Source organism: Acanthochromis polyacanthus, chromosome 13, assembly GCF_021347895.1.
Source record: "Acanthochromis polyacanthus isolate Apoly-LR-REF ecotype Palm Island chromosome 13, KAUST_Apoly_ChrSc, whole genome shotgun sequence".
NCBI lineage: Eukaryota > Metazoa > Chordata > Actinopteri > Pomacentridae > Acanthochromis > Acanthochromis polyacanthus.
Genome location: NC_067125.1, coordinates 16,531,382 through 16,552,947, shown reverse-complemented (window position 1 = coordinate 16,552,947; position 21,566 = coordinate 16,531,382). Strand labels below are relative to the sequence as shown.

General features: G+C 43.1%; 1 protein-coding gene across 2 annotated transcripts; it reads left to right on the top strand.

Moving 5' to 3' along the window:
- Positions 1 to 3,676: 3,676 nt before the first annotated feature.
- On the top strand, positions 3,677 to 13,420 carry slitrk3a (SLIT and NTRK-like family, member 3a). Of its 2 annotated transcripts, XM_022221632.2 has the most exons (3): positions 3,677 to 4,831; positions 5,444 to 5,531; positions 7,528 to 13,420. In XM_022221632.2, the coding sequence occupies exon 3, from the start codon at positions 7,586 to 7,588 to the stop codon at positions 10,298 to 10,300; it is 2,715 nt and encodes a 904-aa protein (XP_022077324.1). In that variant the 5' UTR covers positions 3,677 to 4,831; positions 5,444 to 5,531; positions 7,528 to 7,585; the 3' UTR covers positions 10,301 to 13,420. The 2 variants fall into 2 exon arrangements, with proteins under 2 accessions (XP_022077324.1, XP_051813620.1); XM_051957660.1 differs by lacking the exons at positions 3,677 to 4,831; positions 5,444 to 5,531 and adding an exon at positions 5,599 to 6,436.
- Positions 13,421 to 21,566: the final 8,146 nt, after the last annotated feature.

Sequence of the window (21,566 nt, the reverse complement as noted above, 5' to 3'; positions counted from 1 at the left end):
CTTCTTGTACAAATCTGAAATTAGGAAACTTTATCTCACTCCTTTCCAAGTAAATTTTGCTCTCACACCTGTCTGAGCACCGCAGCCACTGAGCAGAATCTAACAGTCTGCACTGTGAGGCATTTAGGGAACATCGGTTAATGTAGAGTCTGTCAATAAGCAAATGTTCAGCTTGTGAGGTGTTTCACCTGTAACCAGGTGGGACCAGGTGGGCACGACAAACTGACAATGTCTGTCACACGTGATCGTCAAAGGGCAAAAAAAATTTTTTTTTTAAATAGAATAAAAAGAGGATTTTCTATTTCAGTGACAGAAATATTCCACAATTACAGATCAGACTGTCAAAAATTAATACTGTTTAAGGAGGTAATCCCTCACATTGTGATTTCATCAGCAATGCAGATTCTTCCTCCTGACCCACAGAATTAGTCTAAATCTTAAACCCTGTGAGCATTTACAACCCCATCTGTATTCCAGATCTGGACCATATACGGCCCCGAAACTTTGTTCTAAACCTACTGACTACTGAAAAAGTTATCCTGGAGTATCGGTATTGGCGATACTGGCCCTGTATTTACTTGGTATTGGATCGATATTAAATCTTGCAATATCGCACACCATTAACGTCTTTCCTAGTCCTCGCTCTAATTTAGACCCTCAAATCAGGCCCCATTTGTGCTTTATGTCCCACCAAAGTGCACAACGAGTCTTTAAAAATATGATTTCATATATATATTTTTTTATATATTTATATTTTATATATTTTTTAAATATATTTTCTTCTTTCCTTTTGGTGATCTGTCAACTTTACACTACCTTTCTACTAAGAGAAAGCTCTGACATTACAGGTATCAGTGAAATAAATCAAGCAAAATCTGGACTACTGCAGATTTGTCTTGTTTTCCAAACTATTTATCCATCCAGCCATTTTCTTCCACTTATCCAGGGTCTGGTTGCAGTGGCAGCAGGCTAAAGAGGGCACTTCACACAATCCTCTCCTCAATGACATTTACCACTCCTATTGGAGTGCCCTAGGTGTTCCTGGACCAGATGAGATACAGCGCCCTCCATAATTATTGGCACCCCTGGTTAAGATGTGTTGAAAGCCTTAAAATAAATTCAATTTGTATTGCAGAAGCATACTCTCACACTGAAAATTGAAGAAAAATGTATAATAGGAGAAGATTAGGTGCTGTTTTGTTGGCAAAAGAGGATTGTACAAAGTATTAACATCAGAGGTGCTAATAATTGTGGCACACATGATTTGATGTAAAAGAATTATTTCTTAATGTGTGATCCCCCCTCACCCCCCCACACACACACACTGAATAAATGTACTTGAATTAAATGTTGGATTTTCCTCTTTTTTTTCATTGTGGTCCTATATTATTTAGAAAAAAAAAAGAATTTATTAGAATCTAAAGAACACATCTTAACCAGGGGTGCCATTAATTATGGAGGGCACCGTATGTATTACTAAAAATTTCATAAATACATTCTTGGTCTCCCCTGGGGTCTCTCACCAGTTGGACAGTCCCAAAAAAACCTCCAAAGAAAGTAACTGAGGAGACCTCCTAATCAGATGCCCGAACTACCTTAGCTGGCTCTTAGAGGAGCAGCAACTCTGCTCCAAAGTTCCTCTGGATGTCCAAGCTCTGCCCTATTTCTAAGTCTGAGCCAAGCCAGTTCAAGCAGGGAGCTAATTTGGGCTGCATAAATAAGCGATCTTCTTCTTTAAATCACTGTCTCGAGGTCATGAGGGTTAGACTGAAGACTCAACTGGTAAATTGTGAGCTTCACTCTCTGGGTCAGCTCCTCTTCACCACAACAGTCTGATACAACACCTGCATTACTGCGAACACTGCATCGATCCATCTGTTCAACTCATGCTTCACTTTCTAGTCACTCATGAAGAAGATCCTGAGGCATTTTGACTCCTTCACTGGGGGCAGCGAGCAATTAAAAGCGAGCAATTTACTGGCTTCCAACAGAGAACCATGACCTTTGCTTTGGAGGTGGTGACTCTCAACCAAGTTTCTTCACATTCAACTGGCAAACACCTTCCAGTGTGTGCTTGAAATCTGATGTAGCAACAGAACTATGTCATCTGCAAAAAGCTTAAATTCGGACTTTTGAGGTTGGACACCCTCCTCTAAGTGACTGTGTCTAGAGATTCTGTCCATCAATGTCATGAACAAGATTGAGACGAGGGGCAATCTCAGTGGAGCCCAACAACCACCATAAACATGTTTGACTTTACGAACACACTGGTTGGAGAAGGACTGGCTGGCTCCCTACAGGGTTCCCCGATGGACACAGTCTTTATCAGATCAAATGATAACTGGCACTGATGCGGCAACACTCAGCTATGGAAATTAACTTCTTTGTGAATTGCATTATGCTCACTTTTGTTATCCATTTTAATTGTCGTCACTTTAGAGCAATTGCATTTGGCATGATAGTCACCAAACCCAAACTGAAGAATATCTATTTTTTGCCCTGTCACTCACAACGGAAATTTCAACCAGCGAACTCATTATACCTGACCTGTAATTCGTAGGTTAGTACTGCTTCAGTGTGAAAAATTCTGGCCAGTCCATGTCCTGTGAGCTGAATGAAGGGTTTGTGGTGGCCTTATGTCAGTCTGCCTGACGGTAGCTGACAGGCTGAAGGAGTGAATGATGGCTATTCATGAAGAAGAATGGCAGTTTTACAGACCACCAGCTGCTCCCAAGTACTCCTCTCTAGCCTCCCATCCACGCTGTGTATGTGCAATATGTTTGTGTGCATCTACTAAGGCTTATGTGTGTGTTTTCTTATTGGCAAAAGGATGGATTCAAATCAACTGCCAAAGCAAATCATCTACATAATATCACACTAAAAACAGCCATTTATAAAAAACCATGACCCAAAGTATTTGTTTACAGGCATATTCATTCATTTTCATTTATTTTCAGCTTGTGTGAGTGCATGTTTGTACAACTGGCTAATTTGGACATGATCAGAGACAGGATGTATTGGGACACATTTTATGCTGAACTTAAGTAATTCAGAAATGCATTTATAGTATTAACAGGTGTCATTAGCTTCACAAAATTTGGAGACATTTATGATGACAACAAAAGTGTAGATTCCAATACACCCAATAAGTTCCAATATGCCCAACAGATGAGTGTCCCCAGAGCTCAATCATTTAGCCTTTTATTAATCCACCATGACATGTAAAGTGGTAAATCCCAACAGGGGGTTACAAATACAACATGATCAGTTTTAGAAATAATCCAGACATCTAAAGGTCAGTGAAATCGCTATAAAGGTACAAAAAAATAAAAGATATAGGAGTTACCCTAATGCCATGGCTTAATTTAATGCTACCTCATAGTGGCAACAGTTCAGAATGTGTTATAACCACAGCTACTGTAAGGAGATTTTCAACTTTCCACTGCAATCAGCCCCCCTCCTTGCAGAGCTGGAAGAAACTGGAAATCGTGATGGTGTCACAGTCGTGCTTGTGAGCTCTGGTTCGGCTTGCTGTTCACAACACGGGCTTGTGTTGCCCGCTGGAGGCGAGGCGGGGGAAAGACACGCAAACGGAACAGAAAGATGAAGCGTTGCCTGTCTCTCCTTGCTGGAGATAGTCGCTGCCACCCCAGTTCGTTCTCCGCAGCATGAAAGAGAGAGAGAGAGAGAGAGAGATGAGGTTCTGGCAGGGCGAGGAGTGGCGCGTTTCAACTTGGCCAGCGTAAATTGCCCCCAGTTAAAGGATTGACTTTCATTGTGATTAGCCCTATTATTAGATAAGTCTCGATAATAAATGATCACGCAGAGAGAGGCGTCTTGCATCCTGACAGTCATCCACAGGTCTGCTGGTCTCACCCAGCCCGCACGGCGCGCTCCCTGACTCCTCTTATTTTATTTATTTCTCGACGACGCGCGCCCCCGCTGCGTAAACCAGAGCGCTCCCCCGCTCTCGCCTCTCCTCACTTCGCTTCCTCTCCTCCTCTCGACAGCATCCAGAACTATAGCGCAGCCGTCCCCATCACTCGTTTTCCTCCTCTCTCTCTCTCTCTCTCTCTCTCTCTCTCTCTCTCTCTCTCTCTCTCTCTCTCTCTCTCTCTCTCCCTCTCACTCTCTCTGCCAGATCTCTCTCCTCTGCGTCTCTCATCCCTTTTCGCCTCCCGCCCCCAACTCACCACCTCCCCCTCCACCCCCTTCTCAAACCTCCCTGGCTGGTCCCTCTCACTCCTCTGACGCACGACAGGGAAACGGACCCGAGGAAAGAAAGACCGAATAAAAAGAGGGGGAAAAAAAGAAAAGGCGAAGCAGCAGCTGACCCAACAAACGTCGATGTGATCCACGGATTCTCCTACTCCTGCTGCGCCTGACAGAAGTAAGCTCCCGGAGCCGAGGGGGAGAACACTCTCACCCGGCTGCACTGCTGTTGAGCGCTCGCCCGGGAGTCGGCGGAGGAGAAGCAGAAGAAGGAGGAGGAGGAAAGGGGTGGAAGAGGAGGAAGTGGACGTACACAAGTCGAGGACTTGCATTTTAAGCAAACTGCTCTGGAGAGAGAGAGAGGGGAAAAAACGGAGACGAGAAGAAGGGGAGAGAGTCACCGGAGAGTGGGAGAGATTGCATTCCTATCACGTCTTAATTTCTCCTCTCTCCTCTCTTTTGCCTCAGCCACTGAGAGAGGGTGAGAGAAGAAGAAGAAGAGAGAGCGGGAGGGAGAGAGAGAGAAAGAGAGAGAGAGAACGAGCAAGAGAGAGATCTAACAAGATTCAAACTAGTGGTCTTTTTTCCCGATGCTTTCCAATTGCAGTGCGAAACTAAGGTGAGTGGTTCTGGGCTGTTTGACTGTGTATGTTCATCAAATAGGGGGATCTTATGTAGATGTGTGTGTGTGCGCGCGTGTGTGTGTGTGTGGTGCCTGCATAGCCATGGACTTCAAAAGAGGACAACAAACATACCGGGGATAACGGATCTCATGGATCCAGTCGACTGATCAATAGCCATCGGTTCTTTATTCACCATTTTTCGTGCCAATGTCACGACGGAAGGCTACTGCATTATGCTTGGCATGTATTTCACTAAGCGCTCTGCTCTCTTCGCTGTATTGACAGCAAGGTTATTTTAGGGGGGGGGGGGGGGGGGGGGGATCTGCGGGATTCTCGACCGTTTTCAAGCAGACTGGAACTTATTAAATATCATAATCTGTCAGTAACTTAGTTTGATAAAAGCTGGAGGTTTAAATCTGTTGACGTGTTGGAATTGGCATTCATGATAAACGACACTTTTAATTCATCCGTGGCTCATTCACATCTTCTCTCTTGTCTTTCCATTTTCCTCAGTGCCCTGCTCTCTCTTCTTCTTTCCATCTCTCCCACTTTCTGTTTCCTCTAGATAACGACTCGGTCATCATGTGTCTTGTTCTCTCCCCTCACAGCCCGGCGTCGGACGGTGAGCGGAACGCACCGGGCAAGAACGGGACACATCGCAGGAGGATATGTGAAGTTGGAATCCCACTAAACTAAGTACGTATAACCATACACCCCGAGGGAATATAACATGGCACACAATATTTTCCACTTCCCTTAAATGTCGTTGTTGGGTTTTTTTTTTTTTCTTTGGTTGTTTTTGAAATCGCATCTGCGCTTTTTGATCTCCAACATGGAAGCGGAATCGATAAATCCTGGTGGATTACGCATGGAGAGGGAGATGAAAACTGTGAATTTCGCAGCAAGGACATCGAGAGCAGGGATGTTTGATTTTTTAAATCATATTTTTGGCATCAATGCTGCGTTTTGTCACGTCTTTTTTGGGATTATAATATATTTTCTATGCCGTCCTCGCTTTTCCCCCCCTGGTGCTGGGGTTTTGGTTTCAGCACCTTGGACAGCGGCTCTGCTCCGGCAGACAGTTCTGGCGCAACAACTCTGGATTTTCAACCTTTCCTTTGAATGGAAAGAAGTGTGTGCATTTATGAAGTCACAGCCTACAGAGCAGATTTTCAGAGGCTGTGTGGCTGTGTGTGTGTGTGTGTGTGTGTGTGTGTGTGTGTGTGTGTGTGTGTGTGTGTGTGTGTGTGTGTGTGTGTGTGTGTGTGTGTGTGTGTGAGAGAGAGAGAGAGAGAGGGAGGGATGGAAATATTTCGCACATAACACCATGGAGATACCGAATCTTCGACCAGCCCGTCTTTTTATTTTTTATTTTTTTATTTTTTAAGAGCCTTTAGCATTCTTTGTTGGCACTATTACAATTAATTTACTTTATTCACGTCTCGTTCCTTCACATATGGTGGTATTTTTATTCTAGGCTGCTCGGATGTACTGAAACACTGCCTCATGACTGCGCTTCTTTCTCGGAGCAGGAGCTTCGCCCACTGCGCTTTTCTTTTTTGCCATTGCTCCTCTAATCCTCAAATGGCATCAGCAATCAGGCAAGCAAGAAGAAGTTGTATTGACTGTATTCTGGGCAAATGACAGGCTCAATTACAACGAATAAGTCGATAGTTTCTCTATTCAGTAGGTTTGGACGTAGGACATTTAACCCGAGGGGAAAAACACACTGAAGGCAAATATCTCGGGCTGTGAACACTGGAATTATTGGATTAATTGGACTATTTTTCCTCCTCTTTTACACTTACTTTCTGCATATAAGTGTGATCTATACACTGGAAAAATCAGGTCTTGCGTTACCTGTAGCAGTAGAGTCATTGTTTACATAATATTTGGCCCACATATTTGTTTTGTCACATTTACATCAGTCACAAACCGAGATACAGTAATATGTTTTTTTCAAATACTTTGAACGGGAAAGGTGATGAGTAAATCCTTCAACAATCCCCATTTTGACCCACTAATGGAAACCAGGCAGACATTCCGTCCCCGTCCTCTCCTCGTGTCACAGCTACGACGTGCCAACTCCAATTTCCACCACGCTTTTTTCTGGACTCTTCATTTACTGAAAGAGGGATTGAGGTCCCTGTTATGCAATAAATACAGCCGGGAGACAGTGTCTCCTCACCACTAACTTCATCCGCCTACTGTTGCCTCCCTTTATTCACGGCGATAAGCATCTCTAAGGTGATTTATTGCGACCTTACCAGCATATCTGCCGTGTAATAAATGGCACGTCCGCCCGTATAGTGGAGTTAACTGTCTGAGTGTGGAGATTTGTTTGTGTTGTTGGGAATCATATCCATCCAAAGGGGTGCCCGTCTTATATTTTGTTTGAAATACCCAGCGTTATTGTAGAATCCAAAGTAGTCTCTAACGTCATTCCATTATTCATTGGTATTCATTTCAAAGCTGCATTCCATTCTACTGAAACTAATGCACCCTTCTTCTCCTCTCCTCCTCCTCTCCTCCTCTCGCTCTTCTCTCTGCCTGAATTTTTCACCTCAAACTTCACTTTGTGAGGGTGTGTGTGTGTGTGTGTGTGTGTGTTTGTGTGTGTGCCTGTGCTCTCCATTCCCTCCCTCCCCCAACCTCCCCTCCACTGTCCCTCTCTCTCTGTTCTCTGTTGCAGTGCTGTGAAGTGGCTCTGTCCCTGGAGCCAAGACTTCATCCCCTTGGTGTCAGTGAGGATGCTGTGGGTTACCTTGCTGAGCACCATAGCCTTAGGATGGACCACCCCGATCCCACTACTAGAGGACTCCGAGGAGATCGACGAGCCCTGCTTTGAGCCCTGCTACTGCGAGGTCAAAGAGGGCATCTTCCACGTCCACTGTGACAGTAAAGGATTTACAAATGTCAGCCAGATCTCCCAGATATGGAGCCGGCCCTTCAAGCTCAACCTGCAGAGAAACTCCATGAGGAAGCTTTACTTTAACAGCTTCCTCCATCTTAACAATGCCATATCCATTAATCTGGGTAATAACGCCTTGCAAGATATCCACGCCGGAGCGTTCAATGGCTTAGGAATACTTAAACGGCTGTTCCTGCATGAAAACAAACTAGAAGTTTTCCGGAACGACACTTTCCTGGGGTTGGACAGTTTAGAGTATCTCCAGGCAGACTACAATGTTATCAAAAGGATTGAAAGTGGTGCATTCAGGCACCTTCACAAGTTGAGAGTGCTCATACTAAATGACAATCTGATCCCAGTGCTCCCAAATTATCTTTTTCGATCTGTATCACTCACACATCTGGACTTGAGAGGAAACAGACTAAAGACTTTGCCGTATAAGGGCATGCTGGAGTATGTGGGGAGGAGCTTGATGGAAATCCAGCTGGAGGAGAATCCCTGGAACTGTGTGTGTGAGATTGTCCAGTTAAAAACGTGGCTGGAGAGAATCCCTTACACAGCTTTGGTGGGTGAGATCACATGTGAGTACCCGTTCCACTTACACGGAAAAGACTTGCGGGAAATCAAGCGCAGTGAGCTCTGTCCTCTGCTGTCCGATGCAGAGATTGAGGCCAAGCTGGGAATTCCCAGAGTTCCGTTCAGCAATGAGAACACATGGCCTACTAAACCTTCCTCCATGCTCTCCTCCTTTCACAACACAGCCTCTTCTGTGGAACATAAGGAAAGAGTTGTCAAGCCGACCAAACGACCTCGGCCCACAAAGAACCCCCCAACTCCTCGTAGCATCTACCCGGGCATCAACCAGCCCCCCATTGCCGGTTACCAAACAAGGCCTCCCATTCCAATAATTTGTCCAGCTGGATGTATTTGCAATCTCCACATCAATGACCTGGGGTTAACAGTGAACTGTAAAGAGAAAGGTTTTCACAACATCTCAGAGCTCTTGCCACGACCCCTCAATGCCAAGAAATTGTATCTAAGTGGGAACCTTATACAGAAAATCTATCGTTCAGATTTCTGGAACTTCTCAAGTTTGGATTTATTACATTTAGGGAACAATCGGATATCCTACGTCCAGGAGGGCGCCTTTATCAACCTACCAAACTTGAAAAGCTTATATCTCAATGGGAATGACATTGAGAGACTCACCCCTGGGATGTTTCGGGGGCTTCAGATGTTGAGTTATCTTTACTTTGAGTATAACGTAATTCGTGAGATACAACCTAACTCTTTCTCCCTAATGCCCAACCTCCAGCTGGTTTTCCTTAATGACAACCTGTTACGCTCCCTCCCCACTGATGCTTTTGCTGGCACCAACCTTGCACGTCTCAACCTGCGCAACAATTACTTCCTCTCCATGCCTGTGCGTGGCGTCCTGGAGCATCTGCACTCCATAGTCCAGATTGATCTCCATCAGAATCCCTGGGAGTGCTCCTGTGATATCATCCCTCTCAAGCAGTGGCTGGAAAAACTCTCCTCAGTCATTGTAGTTGGAGATGTCCTCTGCAAGACACCTGAGTTCGCTTTTGGGAAGGACCTGCGTTCCCTTGAGGTGGAGGTCATCTGTCCTGAGCTTAAGTATTCTTCAGGCCCCTCCCCGGCTCTGCCCGGTGGAGACGATCTCACCACGGGGAGCTCTGACATGGGGGAGGCAGGTGGGAGAGGGGCTGTCCCCCTGTCTGTCCTCATCCTCAGCCTCCTCATCCTCTTCATCTCTGCCGTGTTTGTGGCTGCCGGGCTTTTTGCCTTTGTTCTTCGCCGCAGGAAGAAGCTGCCCTTCCGGAAACGTTCTGAGGTCGATCTGACAGGGATCCAAATGCAATGCAGGATTTTTGAGGACCCACCGAGGCAAAGCAGTGCTGGGAACATTGGCACGCCAGAGAAACCGCCGCCCAGTATGCACACACACACTCACGCCAGTCACACACATGCTCATGGCCACGTCTATGACTACATCCCCCACCCGGTGACTCAGATGTGTAACAACCCCATCTATAAGCCCAGAGAGGGGGAGATAGCAGAGGAGGAGCGAGTGCAGTTTTCAGAGAAGAAAGACAATGGCAGCAGTAGCAACAGTAACTACAGAACCTTGTTAGAGAAAGAAAGAGAGTGGACCCTGGCTGTCTCCAACTCTCAACTCAACACCATCGTCACAGTCAACCACACCACAGCTGACATGGCAGGATTTCATGAGAATGGAGGGCTCTGCCCTACAGTGATTGACAGTCAGAGGCCCACGCCGACAGTGGGTTTTGTAGACTGTTTGTATGGGACAGTGCCCAAACTAAAGGACATGCATGTGGCGCATGCGCATCCACCAGGCATGCAGTATCCGGATTTGCAGCAGGATGCACGGCTGAAAGAGACATTGCTTTTCACGGCGGGGAAAGGCTGCTACCCTGACCCGTCCCAAAGCGATTACCTTGAGTTAAGGGCCAAACTTCAAACCAAGCCGGATTACCTCGAAGTCTTGGAAAAATCTTACCGGTTTTAGCATCTCTAACCCATGGAGAGAGAGAAAAAAAAAACACAAAGTCAACATATTCACTTTGCCACCCTCAAAAAACAAAATCACCCAAATCCAATATTAAAAAATTAACTTGAAAAAGCAGCATGATATAAAATAAAAAAATATTATATTACAGTCACAACAATGTTTCCCCCCAAATCACTTTGGAGGAGAGGCCATTCTCAGATATTTCAATTAAGTGCCTTTTTTTCAGAGTAGCCAGCAATGTCAACAGCCGTTATTTTTATAATATATAAATATCTCTATATGCCCACAAGAGAGCAAAAGAGGAACAAGAGGGGCACTGGGGAATAAAACATACAAACCATCCTACATCTGTCACTAAAATCCGTTTTTATGGAGTTACCATGATGCGTTACCAGGTACCATGAAGACACACGGGAGCTGGACGTCTCCCTGACTTGGGGTTTTTTCTTTCTGTCTCTTTTACCCCTGACTAGGATGTACAAACACCTGGAGGCCGTGCACATAAAGTTTGTAGGAAAAGATCGAAAGAGAGGAAAAAAACATATATATTAAAATGAACTGCAGTTTGCTGCATGCACTCGCTTCAGTGCAGGAAGTGAGAGGATTTACTCAGAACTATCACATCACATTATGAACAGAGATACTGCAACGCATTTACAGTTCAGTGTTCTATTTAATTTTTATATCTTATTAATATGGTTATTACTATTAATGAGGACTTCTGTCTATATCAGGGTGCTTCTCGTAAGAAAGAAGCGCTGACGCACGGATGGTCAAACATTTGTGAATATTATTATAAGACAATGCCGAAGGTTTTCTGGATATTTCCACACACTTTGTTAAGACCCCTCCCCTCCATTGCTTCTGGATTCCCCATCGCCACCCACTAACGGCTTTGTAGGAGGCACTTTTAATGTTTTCTCTCTCACAAAGATTTGAAGAAAAATGTGCATATATTTATTCTGTAATTTCAGTGAAGAATTTAATTGTAAAGGTAATGTTAAATCAATGTATAGTGATTATGCGTCTGGTATAGCCTTCTTAATAAAAACAAACTCTTCAATCAAATGATGAAAGGGTTGATGCCACGGTAACCTGTGTGTGGATCGCTGCTGACAGGGTGTTTACTTTTGGTGTGCTGTTGAAGCTGTGGTCAGCCACAGCAATAATGCTGCTGGAGATGGAATAATAGAGCGAGGGAACGTCGAGGAGGGCAATAACATTTAAACACAGCTTAGCTTCTTTATATTTTTGGAGTAGTACCAAATTAAGGTTGATAAAAGGGGCAGAGCTTTTCTTTTCTTTCTTTTTTAGATTTTCCCAAAAAGAACAGGCTCTTCTGTTTAGTGGTAGTAGGGCACAATATTTGTTACACCGTATTGTTGGTGCTAGTTGGATGCAATCTGGAGTTAAAGGAAAATGCCAGATCGAGTCAAGTGAATGCTGCTGGTTTTGAAGTGGATGATATGAGAGGCATGTGAGGCATGCTGCGATACACAGGTATTGCTGATCTAGGCTAATGAACTGTAATTGAGAGAGTGTGTGAAAACGTGATTGGAAGATGCTCTTTGAATTTTCACATCTGATTCCTGCGACTCCCTCCAAAGTAGCAGTGTGGATTCAGTCCACTGGAGGGCGATAAAAAGGTGTTCTCATTCAGTTTGGTGTTTGTCAGATTGGATGCAGTTCTAAGGTCATGCACAAAATGTTTATCCTGAAAGGTGATAAAGTTTCATATTCAGGTAAATATTCATAATAATTATTTTCTAAATATTTATATACAAAAGTAATAGGTGGCTTGCTCTTTTTGTTAATTTCAGCAGTTTCACTTTTTCTCTTTTCATCTCGTGATGTTTTTGCTTTTTTGCATCGTTTCAATGCAATGATTTTTGTTCGGCAATGTTTTATATTTGACTTTTTTTTTTTGTTCCAGATTGTTGATTACTGACTTTTTTATTGCATTGAAATCTTATGGGGTAAATTATTCCTCAATTGTCTCTTTCAAAGGTATCCTCATTTTCTTTAATTTAGCTTTTCATAAAATGCTATATTTCCCTATCTTAGCCTCAGTCATTCTGGGACCAAGAGCAGACAAAATACAACAGAACGAAAAAGACAGATCTGAAAATATGTTTGAACCAGCTGTGGGTAAATATGCTTTTAAAGTACACTGACATTATTTGTTTTTTGGGTTTTTTTTGCCTTTTTCCTAAGGTGAAATTATATATTGGGTGAAATATGATGTCTTCTTGATGTTGGTAAATTTGTGAATATCTATGGAAGGAAGCTGCATTTTCAGTTTGTTTTAAAATGGGAATGATATGCAATTTGCTTTGATTTCAGTAGGTTCACTAGGAGTGGTGGTACTCATTTGCAACTGGGTGTTACAGTTTGTCATATGTGTCAACTTACAGTGAGTCAGAAATATGTAGCAAACCACATGCTTTCCTGTTAACCGGGGATGCCCTTAGCATCTACAACAGTCTTCTCTAGTTTTGCTCATCAGTGATTCAGTCTATAAGTTTCCTAATATGGAACATTTTACCTTATGTTGTATCCATTGTTTCTTTTTTCTTTATTTTGACAATTATTGTTGCTCAAATAAGTGGAGCTCACCTTCATATAAAGCCTTTGGAAGCATGGTTGCATAACATCAAGGCTCTTTGTTTTCTGCTTTCAGAAAGTTTCACAATGCTGTACCCTCATGTTCCGCTGCCTCACCCCGTTTGTCTGCTACTTTTATGCTTTATTACTTATACACATATGCAGATACATATGCGCACACACTTACACACACATAAAGCAGCCTTCCTTTCCCTGACCACGAGGTTAGACTATATGATCAGCATTTTTAGCGTGCACTCAGTTTGATTAAAAACATAATGTATTACTCTGTTAACCCCAACTCTCACTGTCACACCCACTCCCAAATGAATAAATGAATAAATAAAGTTTTGGGATCATTGATAATTTTGCTTCAGTCCCATAACTTGGCAACCTTTTATCCTCCACCCCCATCACCCGCCTACCATAATATTTCACAAATGACTGCTGGGCTTTGTCCCATTTTCCCATGCTGAGTGGTTTTATCCCAATAAATCCTCTTGTTATCCTGCACTAATATCTCCAAGTGATTTCATACTTTGGTGAAATGTTAGATAAAGGCAACTGTGGGACTGAAGGTTGGCTAAATGTTTCGTTTTTTTTTTTTTTTGTGTGTGTGTGTTTAATGTAAACAAGTTCTGCTTCTTTAAATCTCTTCCTATTATGTCAGTGATATTTAAATTTTGCAGTGGAGTTAACCTTTCCTTCAGTATCTCTCGAGATTTGTATGTTGGCAAGACTTCAGCACGGTAAACGCAATGTGTCTTTCTTTCTGTCCTTTGCTTTCTGCTTTCTGTGTCTTCTTTGGTTTATTGTTATTTTTTTCCCCTCTGTGTATTGTCTTTCTTTCTGGGCTAATGCGACGGTTGGATTGTGATCCTTTTTTCTGGCACTTGGCATTTGCTCCTTTATGTGGAGATCTGGGGTTATTTTAACTTTTTATGCCTTGGTTTTGACTATTTGATGAGCTTGTTGAAAGATCAACACACTTGCAGAGGTTGGCCTAAGGTTTTATCTGTCTTTTTCAGTTTGTTCTCAAAACAAGAAGTGTAAAAACGTGCATACTTTGGCTCTCTTGGGCTTCTGCCCCCACCCTTAGTTCTTATATCATCTGAACAATGTCTACATACTTTATCTACCTGTGTAAATCATATAGTACCACACCTTAATTTATTAGAATATAGCTTTGATTACAACTGATGGTAAATCCACCGGCTTAGTTATAACAATAACCCCTATCTCCTCATTTGTGATTACACACTAATAATAGGTTGCTATCCTGTAAATAGTCTGCTTTTTTTTGTTTTTTGTTATCAGTATAGCTAAGTTAAATTGTGAGAATGCCTGACAGACTCACGTCAGGTATTTATTATTGCGTTGTAATGCATGAACCCATTTAAGAGATACCAGATAGCATAGGCCTGTTGGAATAGTCTCTGCAGGCTCCCACAGCAGCTCTGAATTCGCTGTAGCCATTCGCTGTCAGCAAATATAAGTGGAAATTTTTGTGTTGAGTGGAGTCGGTAACTTGAATGTGGCAGTGTGGATTGCAGGTACACTTTTTAGGTTGGTCCCCAGGGTTGTGGTGTTAAGTTTCTCTCCTCTGGCATTTTTGCTGAGGATTTGTTTTGACTTCTCGTTGTTGTTTGGCTGTAATGTGCCTCGTCGACTGCACTGTCAGAGCAGGGTGATGTCAGTTATAGATGGATAGATAGATGGATAGACATGTCATTGTGGTTTCAGCACATTCGCTATGTGCTACTTTTCTCTTGTTCCCTTCTGCTCCATCAGTGCTTGTTTGTTGATGGGTGTTTGAGAGTCTTAATTAGACCAGCCCTAGATTTGAAATGGCAATGAATAGTGAGAGGAATAAAAAAAAAAAAATGGAAGGAAGGGATCAGATTGAGAGCAGTATTGATGGGAGGGAGAGCACAGACGAGCGGCTTAGGGAAGGGTGAGAGAACATGGAGCCGTCAGTAGAGGATTGTGAAGGATGTGGCACTTTGATAAAGTAGGAATCTTTCTTTCCTCTTTTGTCCCTGAAAGAAGCTGTAATTGTCCAATTAACCAAATAGTGAGTCCAGAGCAGAGGCACCATGTTCGGAAGGGACTGAGAGCTGTGACCACTTCTACTTTGCATTTTGTGTGTTTGTGTGCGTCTTGTGATATGCTTTCTCCATTTGGGAAGTGGGGAATTATCTCCAGTTTGCTGAAAAAGCCAATCTGTCTCTGACCACGGTGCTGAAGCTGCAGTATGTTGCAGGTGCTGCATACAAAAAGGCACATTCCACTTTTGTGCATGCCTGTGTGGTTGTGCGTGGCAGGAGACGTCGGGAACGATATCTTGCTTGTGTGGGTGTTTGTCTAAGAGCTTATCTGAGTTTTCTGTGATTGTGCTGATGGTTCAACCAACTTCCACGTTTCTTTGCAGTGTCATAAAGTCATATAGCTGCACCTCTTTGAATGCAAAGTTTATTTTCTGCTACTGTAGATGCACTTCAGTCAGTGTTGATGCAATATAGTATACTGCACCAACCTGCACTCTATCAGTTGGAATAATCTGCAGAGGACCAACTGTCAGTTATCACATTTGCTACACAATAACCTATTTTTAAAAAACTAAATATAGGCTATATAGTAAATTAACACAGAAGTCAAACATGTGCAAAAAGGAGGAAAAGACAACCTTTCGGTGCAGTTTCCTTGGTCCTGAGATCAAGAAAAACCCTTTAACACATCACTCAACTATGCTGCAGTGCAGGAGCTCGACTGACCCAGTATGTTGAAAGAGAGCGAGAGAGTGAGAGGGAGAGGAAGAGGGAGAAGAAAGGGGTGCAGAAAGCGCTAGAGTAAGGGAGAGAGGGTGATTCTCAACCCCTCTGCTACTTCTGCTGCCGTCTGTGCTGTGAGGCTCTGCACTCGTATTGTTTGCCTTGTGAATTTTGGGTCCCTCGAGACTGTGGCCCTCTCTCCTGTCTGAAAATACATCAAGTTTGGGAAAAGTTGCAGTCATTTGTGCAGTTCAGCAGTGTGCTACCGTCTTAGCTTTTTTTTATGTAAGAAAGATTAACAAATCTGTGCCATTATCACTCATTTCAGGGACGTGGAGGGCAGAGCAGGAGGCATGATTTCATAAAATAAAATATGGAGCATAGTGTCCCGGGCTGGTGCTCTGAACAGACCATCTCGCTCTTTTTGTTCCGCAGTGTGGGGCCTACTTTGTGTTTTTGAATGGCCTATAGGGAATTTCTTATGGACTGCTGCAGTCATCTTCTTCTCATTTCTCCTCCGTCTTCTTCTCCTCCTTCTAATGAGGTGACATTTGCACAAAGTCCCTCATCTATATCCCCCATAACTCCTCATTTCATGTGGTTTCAAATTTTTCTCTTCAGTTAACGTGCTTGTGCACTTTTTGCTGTTTTCTTTTTCCTCTCCCTCACTTTAAACCTGTTTGTCTTTTCCATCTATCATCCTACCTTTCACTCCCTCTGTACATCGGACAATCCATGTATCTCCTACTTAGTACATGGACAAGCAGCCAGCTGTTGACCTGCTGACCTAGCTGCCTGTTCTGGATGGTATGGCTGAGTAATATTCCACCGACACTATAGCTTAGTTTGGTCGTGTGGTCTGTGCTTTGCTTTAGCTGACGTGGTACAACTGCTTTTGCGGATACTCTCCAGGGAAGAGGCTGAATTTTTGTGTTTGCATCCATCTATCTTCTATCTGTGTGTTCTAGCCAGGTGCACTGGATTTTAGAGAGTGCTCCATCACATCTACAAGTGAACCGAGAGAATGGGCCAAACTGGTTGAAATAAGTCTGATAACGGAGTAGAAAGAGTAAGCCAACTTCCAGAGTTTGCTTTGCACATCCAGTACTGAGTCTCAGCTGTTAAAATGATGCTGTTTGTTTGGAGGACATTTGTTGTGCTGCTGGCCAAAATGGAAAAAAAAAAAAAAATCACAGTAGAGTGATTATAAGATCAGCATATCATAATTGCTTCTTCCGCTGCAGTTTAGCGCGAATCTTTTGGTGTATTTGATTCCATTCTTTAATTTGAAGTTCAGATTAACACCATTTAAACAAACTGTTTCCTGTGAGTATCTAAAATTAGCCTGAATTTTTCTATTTTCAAAGAAATTAAGCGAAAGACAAAGGACCTCAGTATCTCCTTTGTGCTTATGTGCAGTAGTTTGACATTCAGCTGCTCTGCTCAGATCCTGAATGGTTTAACCGGCCAAGGCCACCTGCTGGTTGCTTGTATAGCTGATGTGACTGATTGTTTAAAGTGTATAATGCCTCTCATGTAAAAGCAGCCTTCAGGGGGTTCATTGACGTTGCTGATTTAGGAATGTTTAGTATAGTATTCAAAGATTTAGTAAAAGCAAGCTCTTACAGAAGAGCTGCTGAATTAAAGAGAAAAACATCAAAGTGTGTGTTAAATTTATGCCAACAAAACCAATCCTAGAATAGTGTGATGCAGACTGTTGTGCCAGCATACTCTACAAATTTGAGCGACATTGGAATTGTGGATGAAAAGAAGAAGTGAGAGGGAATTATAGGTAAAGAGTGAAGAAGAAAGATGAGAAACAGAAAAAAAGAGAGGAAGTAGAGATGAAGGGAGAGGGCTGGGTCTCTCTCCTTCTGCTCTTTGTGGGTGCAGTTAGTGCTGCACTGGTTTGCTCTTCAGACACCTTGTGTAGTTGTGGATGGAACATCCCACACTAATGCTTTTGAAAATTTGCTGCAGACTAAAGCAAGGCACATTTGCATGCAATATAAATAATTCATGTTTTTTGCAGGGTCACTATGATACACAGCAGAATTTATGAGGTCAAGTGAGGTGTAATGTCATATCATATCATACCTTAGGCTATATAAATATTGCCTTAATATACTGTTATGGGTATGAATCAAGTATATGGCTGTTTGCTTGCTCAAAACACTCACATCTGCCCTAAAAGACATAAGTAGGATGATTTTTGACAGTGCAGGGCTAACTGAAATGTTTTTGTAGAACTGTAGTACACACAATGTGTACCATCCCTGTTGGTGTGTCGCTGGCTTTGGCTGTTCGATTAGCTTGCTGACTTCCATTAGTCCAAGGCTATGGCAATAGCACAAAAACAAGGCAAGCAGTAAGAGAGGGAAAAAGACCGATTTTGGACATAGTGCAGATGACAGAAAGGGCAGAGGTACTCTTCACAGGGCTGTTGAAGAAGAATGAATATATGTGTTTTGGCTTTTTTTTGCTTCAAATATCTCATGTCTTCCCATGTGTCTTGGTAAGATCTTCACTTGCATTTAACTTTAAGTGTGTTTCAGAGTCAGTTATAGGACATTTTGCTAATTGAAGAAGGGATCTTTGCATTTGATTGCAAGAAGAAATGTGCAGATTCATGGTGATTTAAGGCCCAAACCGTATTTTCTTCTTAATTTCAGGTACATTCAGGTTGTTGGATCTCCACACATGGCTTTAGTTAACACGATTCCAGCTTTAAGTATTATATCATGCGTGTTTGGTGGTGTGTGTAGGTAGTCCCTGCCTACAATGTACCAGGACACACCAGTGGAGGAATCTCGCCCACTGGTCTAATGTTAGCCAAACACTTGTGCTTAGTTAGTGAGTGAGCGTAGTGATGCTCATATATTTTGTGAATCTATGGCCATAACTGTAATTCTGTGCGTGTGTGTAATTATGTGAATCTGTTGTTGTGCTCTGTGAAAACTACTACAGCAGAGAGGGGGGGAGGGATTTGTGGAGCGTTTTGCCTAATGAGTGGGGATCACTTGCATTGTTAGCGTCAGCTCAACAATACAAGAGTTAGCTTAATTAAGGCCTGAAAGCTTTGAGAGGATCAGCACTCCTACACAGATGCACGCGCACACCTACACATTTCTATAGGTCATAAGTGTCTTGATAGTGAGATTCACAGCCATTAGAGGGTTTTCTAACGGATGAACTTCTCAGATGACAAACCAATTTAAATTGCCTTTTTTAATGGGAAGAGAAAATGTTTATTTGCTAATGTGGATGGCATGTTAAGAGAGTGCTGCGATGCTGTTACAGTTTATTAATGTAACCTAAATTGCAACAGTCCATCTTTGCTAAAGTGATCTTAGTTGTTTTCTTGGATTGCATGCTGCAAACACCTGAAGGGGTTGAGGATAGTATATTTATTCTTTGGAATAATCTGACATAATCAGTGCTGCTCTTGTTCACCCATCCTATCCGACTACATGTACCGAGCGTCGGGCCGTGTTTTTGAATGTGCGTGAATCATCTTCTCCGTGCTCAGTTCTCCAAAAGGCCAAAAACGACAGACAAGCTCATGACTGTTGGCACAAAATCCATGATACCACGCAAAGCGCAGGTCGTTAGAGCACAGGCAGGAAAGGAAACCAAAATTGTAGATGTGCTAATTTTGTGAGGGAAAAGGTTATTATCATGTTTGGAATTTATAGACCTGCCTGCAAGTGTGAACGTAGAAGGAGCATGTGTTTTTTCTTGTCACAGCTGAGCGATTGTATAATTTCTATGGCGAGTGTAAAAACGGTCTCACCAACAGGCGGAAATTAAAGGTAAGCACTTGTTTTTGTTATTTAAAGGTTTCATTGATGTCTGTTGGTCTAATAGATGCTGTGTGTGTGCTCGTGTGCATGTGTTTATTTCTTTGAACAATGTCTAGGGCGTATGTGGGTTGTGGAGAGAATCCATAATGCAGCCTATAATTCAGGCAGAATGCTGATTCACGGTCACGGGCAGGACAAAAGCACTGTGTTTGAATGGTTGTATGGATGCTGGTTTTGCAAATCTGTGTGTGTGTGTCTGTGTGTGTGTGTTACATGCCTGCTTTGTTTGCAAATGCGTACTGTGTTTTTGCAGATATTTGTGTCACTGTACATTCCCGTATTTCGTGCAGATTTATGTGAATCGTTGTGTGTAGACGGTAGGCTGTGTCCACCCATGCGTGTGTGTTTGCGTGTGTGTGTGTGTGTGTGTGTGTGTGTGTGTGTGTGTGTGTGTGTGTGTGTGTGTGTGTGTGTGTGTGTGTGTGTGTGTGTGTGTGTGTGTGTGTGTGTATATGTATCGCCATCGCTGGGCAGTGAGGCCAGATCTCAGCTGTGTATTAGTGAAGCTGAGAGCCCTTAGGGTAACACAACTAGACAGAGAGGAACATAGACCGTGTGGCAGTGTGTGTGTTACGGAGCGAGTGTGTGTTTGGAAGAAAGAAAGAGTTGGATGGTGAGACAGAAAAACAGACAGGGAGGGAAAAAAAAGCCCCCACCCACTCCTCAGTAAGCTGCTGTCACTCTTCTCCCCGCTATCTCCTCCTCCACTCTGGTCTGTGCTTCTTCTTCTTTTTTTTCCTCCTCCTTTCCATCTTGCCTGAAGAGGAGAGGGCAGGGTGTGATAAGGAACCAAGGGGAGAATGATGAGATGGAAAGGTGAGCGGAAGAGAAGAGAGGATGGGAGATAAACAGTGCAGACACTGCAGACAAGTGAAATTATGGACACCAGACTGAAGAATGGAAGTGGGAGAGAGGGTGGGAGGAGAGGAGACAGTGAGGTGCTGTTAAGGGCAGGAACTATTTTTAAATGTCTGATATATGAGCATGCTTAACTGTTTCGGCTGAGTAATTTTCTGGGATCCATGAATAATTTGACTTGGGGAATGTCGGAGCAGTGAAGAGGAGAGCAGGGCAGGTGATGGACAGGCAGGTGAGGAGGATGGACTGTAAAATGTAAAGCTGTACCTCCTATCAAGGCAAATTGGACTAGGCAAACTGAGCACCATTAATCATTTCCTGGCCATTACACCATATTATTGAGTTAAAAAAAACAGAGATTGCTGCTTCATTTAATTGGAGCATTTAGTATTTTTGCTAGCATCAGTTCTCTGAGTGTGAAGAGAAACAGAGGGTGATAAATAGTTGGGAAAAGGAGAGAACATGGAGTGGTAATAGCAACAATGATGGAAGACAGATGCACAGGTAGCAGCTGCAGCCACAAGGGTTTGGAAGGCAAAACTGAACTTTTCCTTCCTCAGTCGGACCATAGCTTTGTTGTATCTTCAAAGCAACAAAGAGTGGTGTCTCTCTTTCTGACCAGAGTCTCTTATTCACTCCCATCTTCCTTTCCTTCACCTCACATCCTTATCCCTCCCTCCATCTCTTGGAGCAGCAGCAGCAGCAGCAATTGATGGATCGTTCAGGTCAGCAGGGTTGACAGGCAGGTTGATGTAAGAGACAGAGAGAAGGGGAGGCATGGTGTGCATGTGAGTGTGTGTTTCTGGAAGAAAGAAAGAGAAACGAGAGAGGTGGCTACCCTCCTCCTCTCCTTCGCCCTCCCTGGTTTCTTTTATTTTGTTCGCTCTCTTTCTTCCATGCCTCCATCCTTTGCACTTCTAAAATCATCTGCTGATACTTTGACCCCATCCAAATCCCCCTCCCCTCGCCATTGTTTCCCTTCTCTTTCTGTATTACGTCAGGATTTCACAAGGGTGTTTTGGGAACAGCAGTAGCAGCTTTAAGGCAAAAGAAGAATAACTGCAACTAGGTGACAGATGATGCAAATCTCAGGCCTGATGGAAACAAACACGGGTCAGGAATGTAAGTAAGAATCATTATTAAATTAAGCATTACAAAAACCTATTT

Bases quoted from the DNA above. Each gene is read 5' to 3' on its own strand.
- slitrk3a (XM_051957660.1), top strand. From the start codon at position 6,342: ATGACTGCGCTTCTTTCTCGGAGCAGGAGCTTCGCCCACTGCGCTTTT. The intron at 6,437-7,527 runs GCAAGCAAGAAG...TCTCTGTTGCAG, and splicing joins CAAATGGCATCAGCAATCAG to TGCTGTGAAGTGGCTCTGTC.